The following is an 18,754-nucleotide window of genomic DNA, read 5'->3' as shown; positions in this document are numbered from 1 at the left end:
CATACCTAAACTGGTGGAAACATATTACAGACTAAATTTCAGTTTCGGATAGTTCTAATTAGTCATAAGTTATTCATACATTGAAGTCAGTCCTAGATAGTATTCGAGACTGATTCAACAGTCTCAGATACATGGTATCCAAGACTGATTAATCAGTTTTTAACAGTTTAGTCACAGAAGCCCATTTTTCTTGTCGCGGCTTGGATTTGAAGTTGTTGATGTGTCGTCGGTGGAGCTTGTCGATTCTCAAGAGGTTGGAGATCCAGAGTGTGTGTTCATTAATAAGAACAAAGTGTACATGTGCTTTAAATCGCTTGATGGACAGATCTGAAGCAGAAATCCCTAACTGAAGAACGAAGACGAAAACCCTAACCGAAAAACGAAGTTGTCGTTGAGATTTGAAAACAACCCTAACTGAAGAACGGCAACAATGAAAACACCACTGATGCCAACCTTCTTCCTTCGTCGGCATAGCCGCTGATGGTTGGTGGTGCCAGAGGCTAGGGTTTTGCTAAGGGTTTCGTCGGCGACGAGAGAGACGGAAAAAGACCCAGTTCATTAGAGATCTAAGGTTGGTGGCATCAGATGCTAGGGTTTTTCCGACGAACATTACAGATCTTCACCTACCTTCACCATGAACACAAATTATAGGTCAAGAAGACCCAATTAATCGGTTCTTCACTTTTCTTGGAGAATAAACTTTGTTGTTTGACCTGCGTGAAGGGGGAAGAAAGGGGGCACATCTTGGTTCTTAAACAACTTCAAATCGATATCAATTTTGAGATTGAAAAACAATCCCATTCAAGTTTTCCCTTTTTCTTTTCCTGATTGTCAGGTTGAATTTAGAAGGGAAAAAAGAAGTTGAAGAGAGGAAACAATGAACGAAAAAACCATGGTGCGGAGTAGGGATGAAAGTGGGTCCAAACCCGGACCGGATGGACCCGGAAACGTTTAACAAGATTTTTTAGAACCGGAAACCGGACCGGTATATAGGAACCGGTTCCGGTTCGGTTCTGGGTAAAGTGGGTCTAGAACCGAAAAACCCTGAAATAGGAAAGTTGGTAAGATGGAACCGGGTAAAATGAGTTTAGAACAGGAAAACCCGGATTTATTATTATTATTATTATTATTATTATTATTATTATTATTATTATTATTATTATTATTATTATTATTATTATTATTATTTGTAATTACCTCAATCGCATAACCTTTCAACCGCTATAAAAAAATTAACAAACAAAAAATTACATTTAGGTTATTGACGATATTGATTTTTTTTTTTTAAAAAAAAGTAAAATGATATAACAAAGTTGGTTTAATATTACTATGAAATATGAGCTTTTAGTTATGTGATTGTAATATATACTGTACGTTCATAGGGATGAGTTAATTGTAAAATGATTAGAGGTTCTAATTAAAAAAATAGTTAAAATAATTAAACAACAAAATGAATATATAAACTTTTGTAAAAGATCCATTGTAAATAGGCTAAAAGTTTATAGGACTTTAACCCATTAAGCCAACAAAACAAGTTGATACTAAAAATAATAAAATTTTGGATTTCACTCTTTTTGATCAAATACATTATTATATAGTCAAATTCACTCAAATAAAACACCATAAGCCAATTTTTCAAAATCTCCTACAAATGACGAAATCACCATTTTTAATTAAACCATTGTTTAACATATAAAACCAAACTTATAACCATTTATCTAATATTAAATTACATATAAATTATGGTTCTTACAAATAAAGTTCACCAAAGAGCGGAATGGGAGATAGGCTGAGATTTTGTTAGATGAATGTCATGCTTCATATATGCGAGTTTTCCATTACTTCAATGTTATTATTATTATTATTATTATTATTATTATTATTATTATTATTATGAGAGCTCATATGCAAATTAAGATTATGATAAACAACCATCTCCAATCCTACATCCAATTTCTTTAGATCAAAAATATATAAATAACATTTCATCTTTAACCGACACTATTTTTTATATAAATTTCTATACCAAAAATATATTCCTAGTATATTTATTTTTTAAAACTTATATAGATTATGATACCCATCAACTTATAATCTTTTTTACATTTATTTATATTTCCTATATAAAAACTTTATAAAACGTATAAAAATCGGTTCCGGTCCATTAAACCTGGTTCCGGTTTTTTTACATATCCGGTTCCAAAAACCGGTTCTGGTTTTTTTTACCTGGAATACCCGGACCCGTTGGACCCGTACCCGAAATACCCGGAACCCGGATAAGACTAAATTTGGAACCCAATACCCGGACCGTTTAAACATTTTCTGGTTATACCGTTCCAGTCCGGTTTTTCGGTTTTATAACTCATCCCTAGTGCGGAAAGAGTAGGAATGTCAAAAACCCCCGCGGGACCCCGATTCCGTACGAGACTAAATTAAAAAAAAAACCGGGAGCAGGACGGGGGCGGGGACAAAATTAAACCCCGTTTATTTTCGGGCCTGGGGTCGGGAGTTGGTATTTCTGTCCCGTACTCCCGTAGGGGCCCCAGTTGTACATTTATGTAAAAAAATATATATTTAATATAAAATACATATACACAATAGATTTTCTAATTTCGGGTTTAGGTTAGGTTTCACTTTCCAATTTCCAATTAATGGATATTGAAGATGTAGTGAATTGATCATATATTTTTGGACATGTAAGTATTTTATATTTGTAATATTGGATTTTTCGTATTTTATACTTGCAAGATTGTTAGAATTGTCGTTTTGTAATGATGGATTCGTAATGTTGATTTTTTTTATTTTTTTTATTTTTTAGTTTCTAAAAGATTAGTTTTTAAGCTTTTAAAGTTATTAAAAATCATATTTTTAGCCTAAAACAAATGAATTTTTTAGAAAAAAAAAACGAATTTTAAGCCTATAAACCGGGGAAACCGGGGAAATGGGGGCGGGACCGGGGCGATGGAGGTAACCGGGGGTGGGACCGGGTGTTATGTAAACGAGGAATCTGGGGGCGGGGGCAACAACTGATTTCGGGGACGGGGGCAGCTATTTCCGCTCACGTTTGGTCTCGTTGACATCCCTAAAAGAGAGAGAGAGGTCGGAAGATAGTTATTTTCTTTTCTTTTTCTTTTTATTTTTAAATTAAAATAGTATTTAAAAGTTATATATATATATATATATATATATATATATATATATATATATATATATATATATATATATATATATATATATATATATATATGGTTAGGTTATTTTGTTTTCCCTAACTATTGTGTGCCAAAATGCACAAATCTGGACCAATGGATGAAATTCATCAATGGACATGATTTGAGAGTGTATGATATTAAAATGGGATAACATGTACCATATAATCACACAAATTTTAGCAAAATGGTATTTTGGACAATTAACTACAATTATAAAAGGAAATTTTCGGATATTTATGGATAATTAATTCTCCTAATTTTAAAAATATGATTTTTTTTAAGTAATTCAATTTTAATTCTAACATAATTTGTAAAAATAACCGATTTATTCTGTCAGAATATTTTTCTATTTAGAATGATACTCTTTCAGAATTTTATTCTATTAGAATATTATTGAATAATAACAAAGTTCTGGAATCCAAGGTTGAAAAATAACTACATTCTAACATATTCTGTCAGAATAACATATTGCCAATCATAAACTACTAAATACATTCTGAAAAGAATACACAAAATAGATTCTTGAACTAATAATATACTAAATAAATAATTGTGATTCTTTGAATAATAAAAATATTGTGAAAGAATAACAAGTGTGATTCTTAAAAAATAATAACATTCTTAAACACTGAGTGTGGTCATTCTTTAATTCATTCTTCAAACCTTTCCCATCAGTTCTTCAAGCCATTCTTCAAGCCATTTCTATCACAAATTCTGTTAGAATGCAACAGTAAAATTCTATTAGAATACATTATCAACATATAAGTATTAAAATTTTATCAAAATAAAACAGTAAAATTCTAGCAGAATTTATTATCAACATATAAATAATTAACCAAAACCATAATTAGAAGACATGAATAAAAAAAAATAATAGCTTTTTATCCTCTCAATTTATTAACAATCAAATGAATAAAGATAACAGATTTGATACTTCCATGGTCCTGCAAAACAATTTATAATACAATTGAAACAAAGTTGATTCAAGAGTTTTGTTAAACACCTTACTTACAACAAAAACCTTTATGAAGAACTCATTTATATTTGCCAAAAAAATAGTTGAACTTATATAAAAAGATTGGATATAAAATCCAGAAACCTGAATTAAGCATTTTATTGAGCAGTTGTTATGCATCATGAAACTTTCTTTAAATTCTCAATAATGACAGCTTATCCCCACAGGATATTTGATTGGAAGAGTAAGTCCTTTTCTTTAGTTTCTTTTCTTATTCATTACAAAAGAAATTCAGTGGTGTGGGGCTTAAAGAAAATAGATGCAATGGTATGCCATTATGGAAGAGATAAAGAAAATACAAATTATTGGGGCAGGTTTCGATGGTTTTATCCTGGGACAGGTTCGATTCTCTTTTGTTCTGGATCAACAAGACTTCGTCCTCTTTCAAAATTCAAAAAAAAAAAAATGATATGCTTATAAAAAAAAATTTAAATGACTCACAGCAGAATTTCTTCTTTCTTAAGTTCAATGGTGTTCATTTTGTCCCAGAAATCGCTGGCATCTAGAGTATCTGTATTCCAGAGGCTGCAAAAAAAGAAAAAAATATATATATTAAGTACCCGTTCTCTATTTAAATCGCTCAAGCCATGCGAATACCTACTTGTGCTTTCCAACCGATTTCATAGCATTCTTCTCCATCGTCTCTTTCTTCGCCACGAATTCAAAATAACCAGAAAACCCTAGTTCAATCACACAACGAGAGAATAAGAGACATAAACGGATAAAAGTATATATAAAATGACCTGTGATACTCATTTAATGATTTTCCAAATATACAACATTTATTTTTGGTTTATAAAGGTAAAATGACTAAGTTACCCTTTATTATTTAATTAATGATTTTTTTTTCCTAAATTCTGATTGGAGCATTTAGGCACACAATATTTGCTAAAAAAATTTGAACCTATCTCTCTCTCTCTCTCTCTCTCTATATATATATATATATATATATATATATATATATATATATATATATATATATATATATATATATATATATATATATAAAAGTATAACTGTCATTTTAAGTTTTTTTAAAAAAAAAACAGAAAAATTTTGATTTTTATAAGTGAATTTTTTTTGGATTCTATCCAAAATTTTTTGAATACCACAAAAAACAAAAAAATTCTTAACCCGAATATCTACAACCTTTTGAGTTATCGTGACAAACAAAAACTCTTAAAAGCCCATATAATAAAAAGCATTTAAGCTATATTTGGCTCACCATATCCTATTTTTCAATAGCTTTTTAACTCAATTTTTTTTTAGTTCTTCAATATAGACCATTTATTAATCATAATAAATATTTTTTCACATATCCTTAATCATTATGTCATTTTATATTTCCCAACTAATTCATCAATTAATTTTTCTTTTCAACAAGTCTCACAATCATAAGCTTAGCATTATGGATGCTCTTATATATTGTGTTTTAGGAAGTAAAAACTATATATGTAGATGGCAAAATAAAAAAGTGGTTAACAAAAGCGAGAATTACTAACAATCAAACAATTCATGAATTAAGATTACTATACGGGGAAAATAACTTATCGTTGTCTGTAATTTATAAATGAAATAAAAAAGCAAAAATCATATAATTATTTCACAAATAAAGAAAGCGTTAAAGGGCAGAAGAAACTAAAATCTGAAAATGGCGGCCCCACTTGAAGGCTTGGATGCAAACACGTACAGACCAAGATCGCTTTTCTTGATTGTCCCGTTGTCGATTCTAGATTGATAGAATTGCTCCTGTACTCCAAATTATATAAACAATTTTTTGCTTTTTGTCAACCAACCAAACAACCATTTAAATCGATAAAACCAAGTAACATGGAAAAAAAAAGTTTATTAAATAAAGTATAAAGTGTAAAAAGTAACCTTTAAATTTAGAATGAACTGTGGAACGATGCTTTCTTTTACCAAAGCAACAGCACATCCGCCCCATCCGGCGCCTGTAAGCCTTGCTCCCAGCGCCCCATTACCTTTGCACACTTCCACCAATTCTTCAAGCTCTGGACAGCTGTTTCAATACGTAAATATTACTATTTTTTTTTCTTTTTTTTGAAACAAAGAGAGAAGGTTTGATTGTAATTTTATATAAAATATATTTCATTTTACATGAGCTTTTATAATAATAATAATAATACCTGCACTCAAATAGAACACTGCAACTATGGTGGCTGTCATTCATAAGGTCACCAAGCTTCTTCAACTTCTCCTCTTCACTGCAAAAACAATTCCAATATCACCCTCCATATTCTGGTCTTTAAAAATATATAAACATACTTTATTTATAAAAAAATGTAAAATCCTAGAAAATAATCAGACTCACTCAGAATTTGATGACACCGCATCCTTGAAAGCATATACTCGTTTCGCTTCCGAGTACACATGTGAGGCTCTCTGATAACCCAAATTTAAAAAAAAAAAATTATTCAGAAAAAAATAGTTATAAAAACAATAAGAAAAAAAAAAAAAAGTAAATGATGGGATAAATGAGAAAGCAGGTTGTGAGCTTACCTGGAATAACTTGTAATGCTTGGCAGCTTTGATCACATCCAGTGAAGAAGCCGAGTCAAGAAATATGGAATCCAAGGTTTTACCAGTGATTTTCTCAATTTCTTCAGCTGTATAAGGCTCCTCTTTCAGATATTCCTGTCATAGTACAAACAAAAGGTAAATTGTAAAAAACAGCAACAACATACTTTATTTTTAACCAAAATTAGCAACCAACTTATATGTTTTTTTTTTACCGTTTAAAGCAAAATGTGGAATAGAAATATATATTATAGGTGTTAGATGATGACGTGGCAACACTCGTGCCATGTCATCATTTTTATAGGTAGTCGGACTCGGATGAATACCTTAACAGCAAGGGTAGGGTCGGAAGATCCATGGGTCCCAGCAAAGGATACACATAAACCTTCTACATCGGAAAGAGTTTTCACTTTTGATATTGCCTCTTCAGGTTCCATTCCGAGTTTTATGCCAAGTACAATCTGAAAAAAAAAAAAAAAAGAGTTTCCAAAAATAGAATGAATACTAGGAAAATAGGTGGAAAGCAAAATATGAATGTAAAAGAGGTAAATATAGAATATTAGTCAGCTACTTGAATCTTACAGAAGCTAAACGACATTCAACAACCCGATTATTGTAGTTTGTTGCAGCAGTTACTGCTTTCTGTGATTCAGCCAATGAATGAGCAATCACAAAAGTTCCGCCAGCTGGCAGTTGCACATCAGTTGCACGAATAGGGTTGAAATCTATCAGCTCAGCAAACCCCGTTTTTGCCATAATAGATATTGCCTAGTTCAATTAAAAAAAAAAACACAAAAATTATAACATTTTACTTTCAACTTATTTCTTATTTGTTCATCATAGAATTCCAGTTTCATAGTTATAGCCTTGAAAATTGCTTTGTATTTGGAAGGCGTTGCTATAATTGGGTAGATTATTTAAAGTACAGTTTTTGTAATAGGAAGAAATAGAGGTAGGATGCTATGATAAAGAAATAAAAGAAAGTATGATATTATTTCTTGCATTTATTGGAAATATTATATATATGTATATACCTGATCCATTCCACCAGATTGTGTCCCAATGTGTCTTTCACACTCGCAAGTAAGTTGAGCAACTTCTTTCTGCAATAGAGTAAACAAAGAAAGAAGTTACTGAAAATAATGCAAAACTTACTTTATATGTTTAACATTTGTTACTGAAGCATGCTATGATTTTAAATACAAATAACAACTGACTCTTGCTTTGGAAATCAGAATACCTTTGGAAGATTGACATTGAGAGCAGCCATTATTGCAATAGTAGAAGAGCAAACAAAAGCTGCAGAGCTTGATAGCCCAGATCCTGTATTGTATTTGACAAGAAAGAGATGAAGCCAAAACACAAAAAGAAATTTATTTATTTTTATCAGAAGTGAAACCATTAGCCTTTTCTTACCTGTAGGAACTGTTCCATCAATCATTACATCAAGTCCAACTGGTGAACCTACATCCATCCCTGCTGATTTAGCATATTCATGGAAACCCTTATATCTGCACAACACATGAAACTATGATAAAATGAAATGTATCATTTGTATATACAACTGTATATCACATTAGGTAAATGCTCACCCACAAACAAAATAATGGCCCCATCGATGATTCTTCAGGTCAATCTCCTGCAAAAAGAAATATGAGGTTGGATCTCAAAACTACAAACAAAAATCTGTGTTTTTGCAACCTGAAAGAACAACTTACCTGGTTAGGATCAACAGGATAGGTGCACATTGTGTACTTGTCATTAACATTTGCAATCCTAAGAAGCTTTTCAGACTCCCCTGCATCTCTTTTTCCAATGGCTACAATTGTGTCTTGCCTAATTGCCATGGGCAACACCGAGTACCCCTCATAGTCAATGTGCTCTCCGATCAAATTCACTCTTCCTTGATTCCAAAAACAATATTGCAAAAGTTCAATGTCATGAAAAAGAATATAAAGACACCATAAGCACATGAACATACATCTGTACTGGATAACAGATGTGAACTCAACACGATCTTAAAGTTTAGAACTTTGCCATCATCACTGTCAGATGTGTAACTGATAATTATGATCACAAAAATTTGCAATGTGTCTACATTTGTAGTTTAGTATAGGGATACTTCAAGAAATATTTATAAACTGTAATAGACTTTGGTCCCAAGAAAATAAGGGATTTGGTGGACCAAATCTGATGGCATGAAATTTTGTAAATATGACGATAGGTAATCAGATCGTGTTCAAGGAAAAGGATGGATCAACTTTTTGTGTCAAACTGGAAGGCACTTTAAGAAATCAAAATCGTTATGGATCTCGTTTCACATGTTATGACACCAGAGATTCTAAAATTTAAGTAGTTGTAACAAACTTCAATGTAGCTAACAATTTTTCCTGAAATCGCTGAAGTGATTCAGATTAATTCGGAACAGCTTAAGCACTTTGCTATGCTTTTCCACGAAAAAATTAAGTAAAAGCGTATCAAGAAACACTTAATCTAAAAGGCGATCACCTTCATCACAAAAAAAAGTTCGGATTTCTTTTCCCGATCTTAATTTAAGGAACTGATGAACAGTGGTCATTAGTCAATGTACTTCCGAATTAAATTCAAAAATAATCACAAAAAATCCAATAATTGAATAATCATACAATTATCGATACAAAAAAAATCGGTGAACTTAAAGAGGAATAACCTGGAGCGCGAGCATAGAGGTCAGGAAGATGACCGAATAATTCTTCGAATTTGGAATCGAGAATGGAGAAACGAAGTTGAGCTTCTTCGACCTGTGATCCATCACCGTAAACCTCATCAAGTTTGGAGTGGATTGGAACTGGTAGATCTTCGTGTTTTGCCATTGATTGATTCACTGATTGATAATTTCTGTGTACTTTGTGTTGTATAAGTAGTCGACAAAAGGATCACCGAAGAATCGTGAATAATATAAATGGATACGGATTAATTAGTTTTCGAGTGGGACTCTATTCCCTTGAATTTATCAAGAATTAATTTTGACTACTTTAGGAACCGAAAAAAAAGTAGGACTCTTTATATAAGGAAAAATCTTCAAAAGGATAAATGTGTTAATATAACTTTATATTATTATTCATATTTAAATTTTTTTTATTTATTTTCAGCCTTATATTTTCCTCAAGAAGTGAGTAATTTTAGTTGCTGATATGACAAATAAATATATACTAATTCATATGTTTTGAAATTTAAAAAGACACCAAAATTTTAAAAATATAAATATATTAAACTAAAAATATCTATTTTGAAAATGTGTTTTTTGAATGGTAAAGTTGTACTGTACTTGTAAAGTTTTTATCATTTGTTATTATAATCATCATTATATTCTTATTATATTTTTTGGTATAGGTAATAGATATTTTTCGAAACTAGAGGTTATTCTGTGGTGAACAACATGATGAATTTTTATTTATTTTTTTTAATTTTTGGGTAAATTACATGAATGGTCCTTATGTGAGAGGGTGAGGATGTGGATGTGTTTATTTAAATAAATTGAAAAATCAAGGGAAAATAGTTTTTTAAGGTAAGACAAAGATCAAACGCATAACAAAAACAAACAGTAAGGACCTTTCAAATTAAAAAGAATAACTTAAGAACCAAACATGTAAATTACCCTAAACCATAAGGACCATTTGTGTAACTTACTTTTATTATTATTTTTTTATCTTTTGTTTAATAGTTGTTATTGGACTTTCTTTGAAATAGACTTTACTCACATATGATTGTTATATGGGGCTCACATGGGTCGTGAATATCTACAAATAGCACTAGAGAGTTATAAACGGAGAACCGTAATATCGTTCGATTCTTTAAAATTCAGCAGGGATTGTTCATTTCAATAGGTTCCCACATATATTTTTGCCAATTTGAAATGATTATTGCTAACATATTCAAATTTAATGGAAAAAGGGTCGAGATTAGCAAAACTTACGGACATAATTAAGAAAAAAACAAAATTAAGAAAAAACCAAAACCATAATTAAGAATTAAGTCAAAATTTCAAAGTTTACATGTCATGACAAGTCAATGAGAAACATGTACTTGTTTTATATCGGAGAAAACTCCATCGTCCAAGGGAAATGAAAAACATGTAATTGCTTCACATTGGAGAAAACTCCATCGTCCTATGGCTTAACTCCAACAACACACCAATGTCTTGCCTCCCTTGGTATTCCTAGTCCAGACATCCTACAACACGTACAACACATATGCATTGAATGTTGAAAATTAACCAATTAGTGTGGCCTTCAGACTATTTTGTAAAGTTAATTACATGTTAGGTATAGTTATATTCTATACCATAACATCTGCCGTAATGACAATTCAGTCCCTATACTTAAATTATATAGTATGATGGATATGACATATATATGAAACATGAGGGACTATTTATGTGTGGTTCTTATTCTCTTTGACACCTCGTTCCCGAGTGTCATTTAACGAGGAAAATTGAGAGAAAGGGAGGGAATCCGAGAGAAAGAGTAGTACGATCGTGTTCCCAAGTTATTTTATTGGGATGATTTGGGTAGAAAAGAAAGGAAATCAGAGGATAATCTTCCCTCCTAATCTTCCTCCCAAATTGGAGAGATTTGGAGAGAAGAGAATCAAGGATAAAGATAACAACACACGGTTTTTAAACCTATCTATATAATCACGTATATGAACACAACACACATAGAGAAAAAAAATCGTCCTTCATCTTCTCTTTGGACGTCCCTACTGCAGGCTTCAATCTTCCATCAGGTTACATTCTCTTCTCCCTTGAATTTTTTTGTTGTTAGATCTTGTTCATCAGGTTACAGTTATGTTACAACTTTTTTTTTTTTCTGGTTCATATAATTTGTTTATTCTTCATTATTGTTCTTATATGTTTCAGATCACATTACCTGTGATAATATGTTCTTATAATTTGTTTCTTCTCATTTTTGTTATTAAAGTTGAATTGATTCATTAGGTTACTTGTAATAATATGTTTAGAATTACATTACATGTTTCCTCTTGTGATAATATGTTTAGAACATCATTACAAGTTTCCTCTGGTTCAATATATGTTTACAACTTTTTATTTTCTGGATTTGTTTCTTCTTCAAGATCCATTGATCCATTCCTCATACACACTCATTCTGACGACCAAGGGATGTAGAACATGTCAACAACATTTTGTGATTGTTCCTTTCAATAGCAAATACGTGCATTAACTATTACTTAATGCAATTCTCAAAGTATCTCCTGTTGGAATATTTTGCCCTTGCTTTTATTTTGGATGTATGGCTGTTTTTGCTGCAAAAAAATAAACACAAAATTTTCTATTGATTTTTACAGAATGTTATGAATAGGTGGATCGATTACACGTTTACAAATGAAAATAATAAAGCTTTTTGTTGGCCAAAACGATGACAAAATTGAAACTATAAACAACTTATCAAAGTTTATATAGAAGTATTGCAAAATATTTGATTAAAATAAACAACACTCATATAAACCGGATACAACCCAAGTCAAAAATTCATGCCTACCCAAGGAACTATGAGTAAATTTTTATTTACTTTAACTTTTCAGAAAGCTAAGGTGATTCCTCAAATTTTTCAAAGGTGGTTCCTAAGTGAGCAAGCTTTTAATTTTAAAAATTAAGGTGGGTTAGATGACCCACATAAGCCCTTCTTAAATTTTCCATTGCCTCTTAATAATCCTTCACATTTTTTACGTAAAATAGGTCACATTGATTTCAATGGATATTGACCTTCCTTCACCCGCTCATATTTTGAAATCAAGACAAATGCAAGTTGTTCATCTAATTTGCTTGTTGATTGCTATTCTGGTACAACGCAAACTTACTATCAACAATGGTCCTAATTTACCTACTAGAGAAACTCTTTTAAAATGTCGACGTGTAAGGGAAGAGTTGTTACATAACCTTTCAAATGGTGGTCAATGTCGTCAGCTTATCTGTATGAGTGAGCAAGCTTTTAAGAAGCTATGTGTTATCTTACGACGTGATGGTGGTCTTCGACCTACTTAACGAATGTCTGTTGAAGAGCATGTTGCAAGATTTTTGCACATTGTAGGTAATGATTTGAGAAATACATTTGTCTCTTGGATGTATCGGCGCTCGAAATCCACAACGAGTAGGTGCTTCCATAGAGTTTTGCGCTCGGTTATAGCATTAGAAAGTCTTTATATTCAACAACCACAAGGTGATGTTGTCCCCAAAGAAATTCAAGAGAAAAAGAAATTCTTTCCTTACTTCAAGAACTGTGTAGGAGCAATTGATGGTACACATGTTCGTGTCAAAGTACCTAATAGAGATGCCCCTAGATATCGTGGCCGCAAGGGTTACCCAACGATAAATGTGTTAGCTGCTTGTTCATTTGATTTAAAGTTTACGTATGTTTTAACCGGTTGGGAGGGTACTGCATCAGACTCAAGGATACTAAAGAATGCGCTTAATAGAGATGATAAACTAGTAATTCCAAATGGTAATTTCTAGTACCAACTTTTTATTTTTTAGTTTAAATTATTATTAAAAAACTAATTACAATTTAATTATAGGTCGCTATTATTTAGTTGATGCGGGTTTGCCTCACTCAACTATATTAATGGCGCCATATAGAGGTGTTAGGTATCATTTAAAAGAATATTCCACTCGGGCACCACAAAATGCTAAAGAGTTGTTCAATCTTCGTCACGCTTCATTACGTAATGCTATAGAAAGGGCATTTGGTGTTCTAAAAAGAAGGTTCCCTATCATTAGAAGTACACAAGAACCTTTTTATTCTTGTGAAACACAATCAGACATTTTTTTGGCGTGTTGTATTTTGCATAACTTTTTGATAGTTGAAGATCGTGACGAAGATCTTGAAGATGAGGTATTACAGGAGGTGTTAAGTGCACCAACAGAGGAAGTGAGACATAATTCAAGTGGTGCGCGTGAGGGTAACAGCATGGCATAGCAACTTAGGAACTCAATTGCAAATCAAATGTGGACTAATTACTTATTGAATCCAAACAATGAAATAAATATGTCAACATAGTTTAAGAGTATTTCGTTATATTACTTCATTTGCAATTTGAATTTTTATTGAACATTGTTTTGTGAATTTATTTGTGTTATTAAAAAAAAATTATGTTATTTTTTATAACTTGTACACTTTATAACTATGTTCTTTTTATAATAATGTATGTTTCTTTTTATGTTATGTAGAACCCGATAATGAACAAGCAAGAACCTACTGTAAATACCGGTAAGAAGTCACTCTTGAACTGGACAGAACATATGGATGCTGCATTTGTTGATGAAATGGTACAACAACAAGAAAAAGGAAATAGGCCTTATGGAAATTTTACTTCACAAGCGTATGCGAATATGGTTGAGGAGCTCAATAAGAAACTTACAATGAATTTAACTAAAAGTCATCTAAAAAATCGTTTGAAAACTTTGAAATCTACTTTTTCACAATGGTATGACATGTTCAATGGGATTTCCTTGAGTGGGTTCGGTTGGAATGCTGATACCCAACTAATTGAAGCAGATGAGGAGGTTTGGGATAACTTAATTAAGGGTAGTTTTCATTTAAGGTTGTATTTAGTTTATTTTTATATTATGTTATTATTAATAATTTTAATGTATTTTGGGGTTTTTAAACAGTCAAAGCCTGATGCAGTTGCACTGAAGACAAAAAAGGTGGCCCACTTTGAACAAATGTTGGTATTATTTGCAAGAGATAGAGCTTCAGGAGAAAATGCTCAAACTGCAAAGGAGAGAAATGCTAGGTTTAACAACACTACAGACATCAAAATAGAAAGTATTTCAGAGGTTGATTCTTTATTAGCAAGTAATGATGTTAGACTGGAGAACCAACGTGTGGATGATGATGAAGATGACATTCAAGTGGTGTCTCCTACACCTGAACAAAATTCAAGTGCGGAAAAATGTAAAACTAAAAAAAGAAAACTCGTAGACGAAGTAGAAAAGGAAGTTGAACCTCGGCCTCAACCTGAACCTGAAACATTTGAAACAAAGATTATGAATGTTGTTGGTGATGTGGCTAATGCTATGAGGGAAGGTAACAAAATCTTTGAAAGAGCTTACCATCATGAGTTAACAGGTGATGAAATTTATCAAGAATTGCAGCCGATGGGTTTGGAAGCCCATGAAATACCAGATGCTCTTATGTATTTGGCTCGTAACCAAGCAGATGCGAGGACGTTGTTTACTTATCCAATGAACATAAGGAAGGATATACTAAAAACAATTATGGGCGCAGGTAAATGATGAATTAGGAGAATAGGTGTTTATTTCTTGGTTCTTTGTTCAACTTTTTTTTGGTTTCACGAATTGAATTATGGTTTTTCGAATCGTAGCTGGATTAAATTGCATTGTTTTGGATGATTTTTATAGTTTGGTTTCTTTTCAATCAGACAAATGCTAGTAAAAGATATCCACAACTTTTTTTATTTTACTATTATTTATGTTTTGCTACTCATTGATAACTTAATTTAATATTATATGTAGGTGGTATTTGACAAAATATATATGTATGTGTGTAAACGAATGTTTAGACAACAAATATGACGTTACCATGCAAATCAACATTTTTTTTTCAATTTCAACTATGTATGTAATAATGTTGCTAAAAAAATAAGGATAAAATTGTAATGTTGTTATTTAGCTTTCTTTTCTTTTCTTTTCCTTCGAACTCGGGAACACATTTTTTAAAAAACTTCCTTTCCTTTCCTTCGGACTAGGGAACACGAAAAAGTTAATCACTTCCTTCCCCTCCCTTTCTTTTCTCTCCATATTTTACTTCCCTTTCTTTTCTTTCGTTTAATGAAACTCAATTAAACTCGGGAACAAGGTGTGAAGGTGTAACGGATGAATTTCATCAGTTAAGTACGTATACGATTAAAAGGATGCTCAATCGCTCTTCCTTACATTTCAAGAGCTATCTATATAACACCATTCATGAGTATCAATCGTATCGATCCATCCATCAGATCATTGATAATACACCATTACAGGAAGAACAAAGAATCATCTCATGGCATCATCTTCAATTAAACTGCCATTACCGAGTAAGTATAACTTCTTCTTGATTCACCTTTTCATCTAATACGTATGAGATAGATATTAGTTCGATCCTGTTAAGTTTAATATGTGGTATCAGAGCCTGGTATGATTTAAGCTATTGTGTCCTAATTTTGATTTTGTTTTTCAATACATGATAATCCATGCTTCACTGATAATTTTGCTATATCGATTCTGAAATTCGATTCCTATCGATAAAATGGTTTTAAGATTAACCTGATGAATGGATTACTTAAGATCAATTTTGTACTTATTCATAAGACCTTCAATAATAACAAATGAAAATTAGTCGTCGTCCCGTACGTTTTGTTTTGTTTTTTCTTCAGGAAGGATGATTAGGTATAAACCCTAATTATCAATGGGATAGCCCACATAAAATAAAAAAGGATTAATAGCACATAATTATTTTAAATGGGTTCTATATGTAAATAATAATTATAATTTGTTAGTAGATAACTTACGAGAGTCGCTCTAAATTTTAGAAGTGTTTTCTTTCTGGTAAATGTGTTTTGGAGTTTAAAAATATATATGTACCATCTCCACTATTGGAGTATGTGAATGTTAATATATTTTAGTTGTCTTTTATGGAGGCTATAACAAGAACGTGACTTCATGATTCTTTTATGAATTTGAAGTCTGATTTTTCATTTTTCTTATCGTTCTTATTAGTTTATAACTACATTGGTTTCAAAGTGTCAATCTTTTAGAAAGCACAAAGTAATTAAAACAAATATATTCGTTTAATTTGCACATTAATTTCCATAATCATGTCAATAATATTCTATATGTTGCAAACTAGGTGTGAGACCGTATATTATACGGGTTGATTTAAAAAATGATTAAACTTAAAGTATAAAAATAATATATTTTTTAGTGTACAACTTTAAAATAAGAAAGAAAGAAACGTATTTATTACAATTTAATATCATATATATGATATTTAATACTTTACATATATAAGTATATGACTTTAATTAAAAATTAAAACAAATCAAAAATTGACGAGTGGATAATATTTATTTCAAAATTACTACAAAATTACAAGTGTCAAAACTCATGAGAGGTTGACAAGTGGCAAAAAACCTTCATTTATTAAGGAGTATCACCTCATTGTTTAATGGGTTTTAAAGTTGAATTTTTTTTAGTCTGTATTTTTGGCTTTGAAAGGGGAACTCCTGTTCCCATTGGCAAAACCTTACAATGTTCAATTGGTTATGAAATTATTGCCTACTGAATTTTTGTGATGCAATAAAAAAATGGAATATATTATTTTCATAAAACATAAACTCTTTCATAATAAGATGCCACTAAACTCATCTCAACGTACATGATTATATCTTTTAAGTGGCTACTAATTGGCAATTAGTATTAGTAGTCTGCATTTTGATGCCGATTCTCATAAAGGCATCCAACTTATTTTCATTCTATTTACAATCAAACAAGAGGATTGAAATCTTATTCATTTGCGTCTGATTTCCTTTATAACGTGATTAAGTAATTGTATTGCCCTTTAATCTTATGTTTTAAATTTGTCTTTATAAGTTGTTTATCGAATTTCCCATTGGATTATAAATTTGATAAATTTGAATTTTTATAATGCTATATGATGAGTGGTAATTTTAAAGTCAAGTTGAAGTGGCTGGACCAAAGAAAGGTTGTTTGAGATTGACATTGAAGTTTATTAAACACCACTCTAAGGCCTTGTTTGTTTGGCTACAAAAGTACTTTTTGAGCACTTTTCTCTTCTGATGAGTAGACGTTTCTCAAGTACACGTCTTCTTCCGCAAACATGGAAAAAGACATTTGACAACTTCCAAAACAAACAACACCTAAGAAATTGTTTGAATTATTGTTCAAGGAATCCAAAGGCTAATCGGATAATGATTCATGCAATGAATTTTAAGCATAATATACATAAATGTTGTATTTCTACCCAAAGATGGTTGCAATATTTATGTAACGTAGTATAATACATATGACACCATAACATTCAATTGTTAGTCTAGCCAAAACGAAGCTGATGATTGGTTAAGGTGTGTATAAGCCTACATTTTGGTGTTAATGATAGGTGTAGTGATATGCTTTAATTTTTATATCCCTCAAATTAGTTTAAATATCACTTCAAATTGTAATGCTTAATTTTGTCATAAAAATGACATACTTAACGAGATTGGCAAATTTGAAGAATGACATCCAAAAAGGTAATTTAAATACATATATATGATTTATGAGTCCCTTAATATTGATGTCCCTGTAAATGCACGGTGACCGATTATAGTTTCCATGGTACATGCATATTTTTATTACAGGAATTCCGTACAATTCAGAAGTTGAATTGAAGTCAGAGAACAATTAAAGTTGGGAAGGATGAAGACTTAAACATAGAAAAATTGGCCCACCTTCATTATTTTTAGAAAGTGGTTATTGTATAAGTCTTAATGATGCTCTTTATGTATCAAGTATAACTTGAAACTTATTATATGTATCTAAGTTAGCGAATGTTGACTATACTTTTACATTTGGATACAATGATGTAACTATTAGTTTCAATTCTCATATTGTTGGCTATGATTGTTGACTATGGTTGCTTGAGGGATACCTCTAAAATTGCAACGTGAAAACCACTTCTTGGAATCATTATTATTGTGTAATGTTAATGAAAATTTTGAAAGGAACTAAGAACTGGAGACCTCATCTGTGTCGTGGCATTAACGCTTAGGTCACACATCACATAATAAATCGATATGTCTCGTAAAATACGTTCTACCCTAACTTGACTTGTCAAATTTTAATAAATACAATATGTATAAAAAGGAATAAAGAAGGATTTACAAGAAGTTCCTAATTTCATACTGACATCTCTAAACCTTTTACTTGGGA

The 18,754-nt window shown here is 31.2% G+C and overlaps 2 protein-coding genes and 1 long non-coding RNA gene across 3 annotated transcripts; 1 reads left to right on the top strand and 2 right to left on the bottom strand.

The window, feature by feature from the left end:
* Positions 1-3,718: 3,718 nt before the first annotated feature.
* LOC145059397 (uncharacterized) lies at positions 3,719-5,049 on the bottom strand. The gene is made up of 3 exons (XR_013686759.1): positions 4,829-5,049; positions 4,669-4,752; positions 3,719-3,926 (listed from the first exon to the last, which is right to left on the bottom strand). It is a non-coding gene; the product is annotated as an uncharacterized LOC145059397 (long non-coding RNA).
* Positions 5,050-5,721: 672 nt separating this feature from the next.
* Positions 5,722-9,768, bottom strand: GALK (Mevalonate/galactokinase family protein). Its single transcript, XM_079005638.1, has 13 exons — positions 9,455-9,768; positions 8,484-8,668; positions 8,358-8,404; positions 8,182-8,276; positions 8,006-8,088; positions 7,800-7,868; positions 7,348-7,533; positions 7,092-7,226; positions 6,748-6,882; positions 6,560-6,630; positions 6,375-6,452; positions 6,106-6,247; positions 5,722-5,976 (listed from the first exon to the last, which is right to left on the bottom strand). The coding sequence occupies exons 1-13, from the start codon at positions 9,615-9,617 to the stop codon at positions 5,866-5,868; spliced, it is 1,500 nt and encodes a 499-aa protein (XP_078861764.1). The 5' UTR covers positions 9,618-9,768; the 3' UTR covers positions 5,722-5,865.
* A 4,231-nt stretch (positions 9,769-13,999) lies between these two features.
* LOC145056588 (uncharacterized) lies at positions 14,000-15,115 on the top strand. Its single transcript, XM_079004280.1, has 2 exons — positions 14,000-14,343; positions 14,431-15,115. Exons 1-2 carry the CDS (start codon positions 14,000-14,002, stop codon positions 15,059-15,061), a joined length of 975 nt encoding a protein of 324 aa, XP_078860406.1. The 3' UTR covers positions 15,062-15,115.
* The last annotated feature ends 3,639 nt before the right edge of the window (positions 15,116-18,754 follow it).

This window comes from Lactuca serriola, chromosome 6 (assembly GCF_051521515.1).
Source record: "Lactuca serriola cultivar US96UC23 chromosome 6, Lser_US96UC23_V15, whole genome shotgun sequence".
Taxonomy (NCBI): Eukaryota; Viridiplantae; Streptophyta; class Magnoliopsida; order Asterales; family Asteraceae; genus Lactuca; species Lactuca serriola.
Note: the sequence above shows the minus strand (reverse complement) of the source record. Positions and strands in the feature narration are given on the sequence as shown.

What these genes read in the sequence shown, in the direction of transcription:
- LOC145056588 (XM_079004280.1), top strand. Translation starts at nt 14,000, where the DNA reads ATGAACAAGCAAGAACCTACTGTAAATACCGGTAAGAAGTCACTCTTG. An exon ending in GAGGTTTGGGATAACTTAAT is followed by an intron (nt 14,344 to 14,430) that starts TAAGGGTAGTTT and finishes TGGGGTTTTTAA; the next exon opens with ACAGTCAAAGCCTGATGCAG.
- GALK (XM_079005638.1), bottom strand. Translation starts at nt 9,617, where the DNA reads ATGGCAAAACACGAAGATCTACCAGTTCCAATCCACTCCAAACTTGAT. An exon ending in TCAATGTCAATCTTCCAAAG is followed by an intron (nt 7,869 to 8,005) that starts GTATTCTGATTT and finishes ACTCTATTGCAG; the next exon opens with AAAGAAGTTGCTCAACTTAC. An exon ending in ACCCTACCCTTGCTGTTAAG is followed by an intron (nt 6,883 to 7,091) that starts GTATTCATCCGA and finishes GTACTATGACAG; the next exon opens with GAATATCTGAAAGAGGAGCC.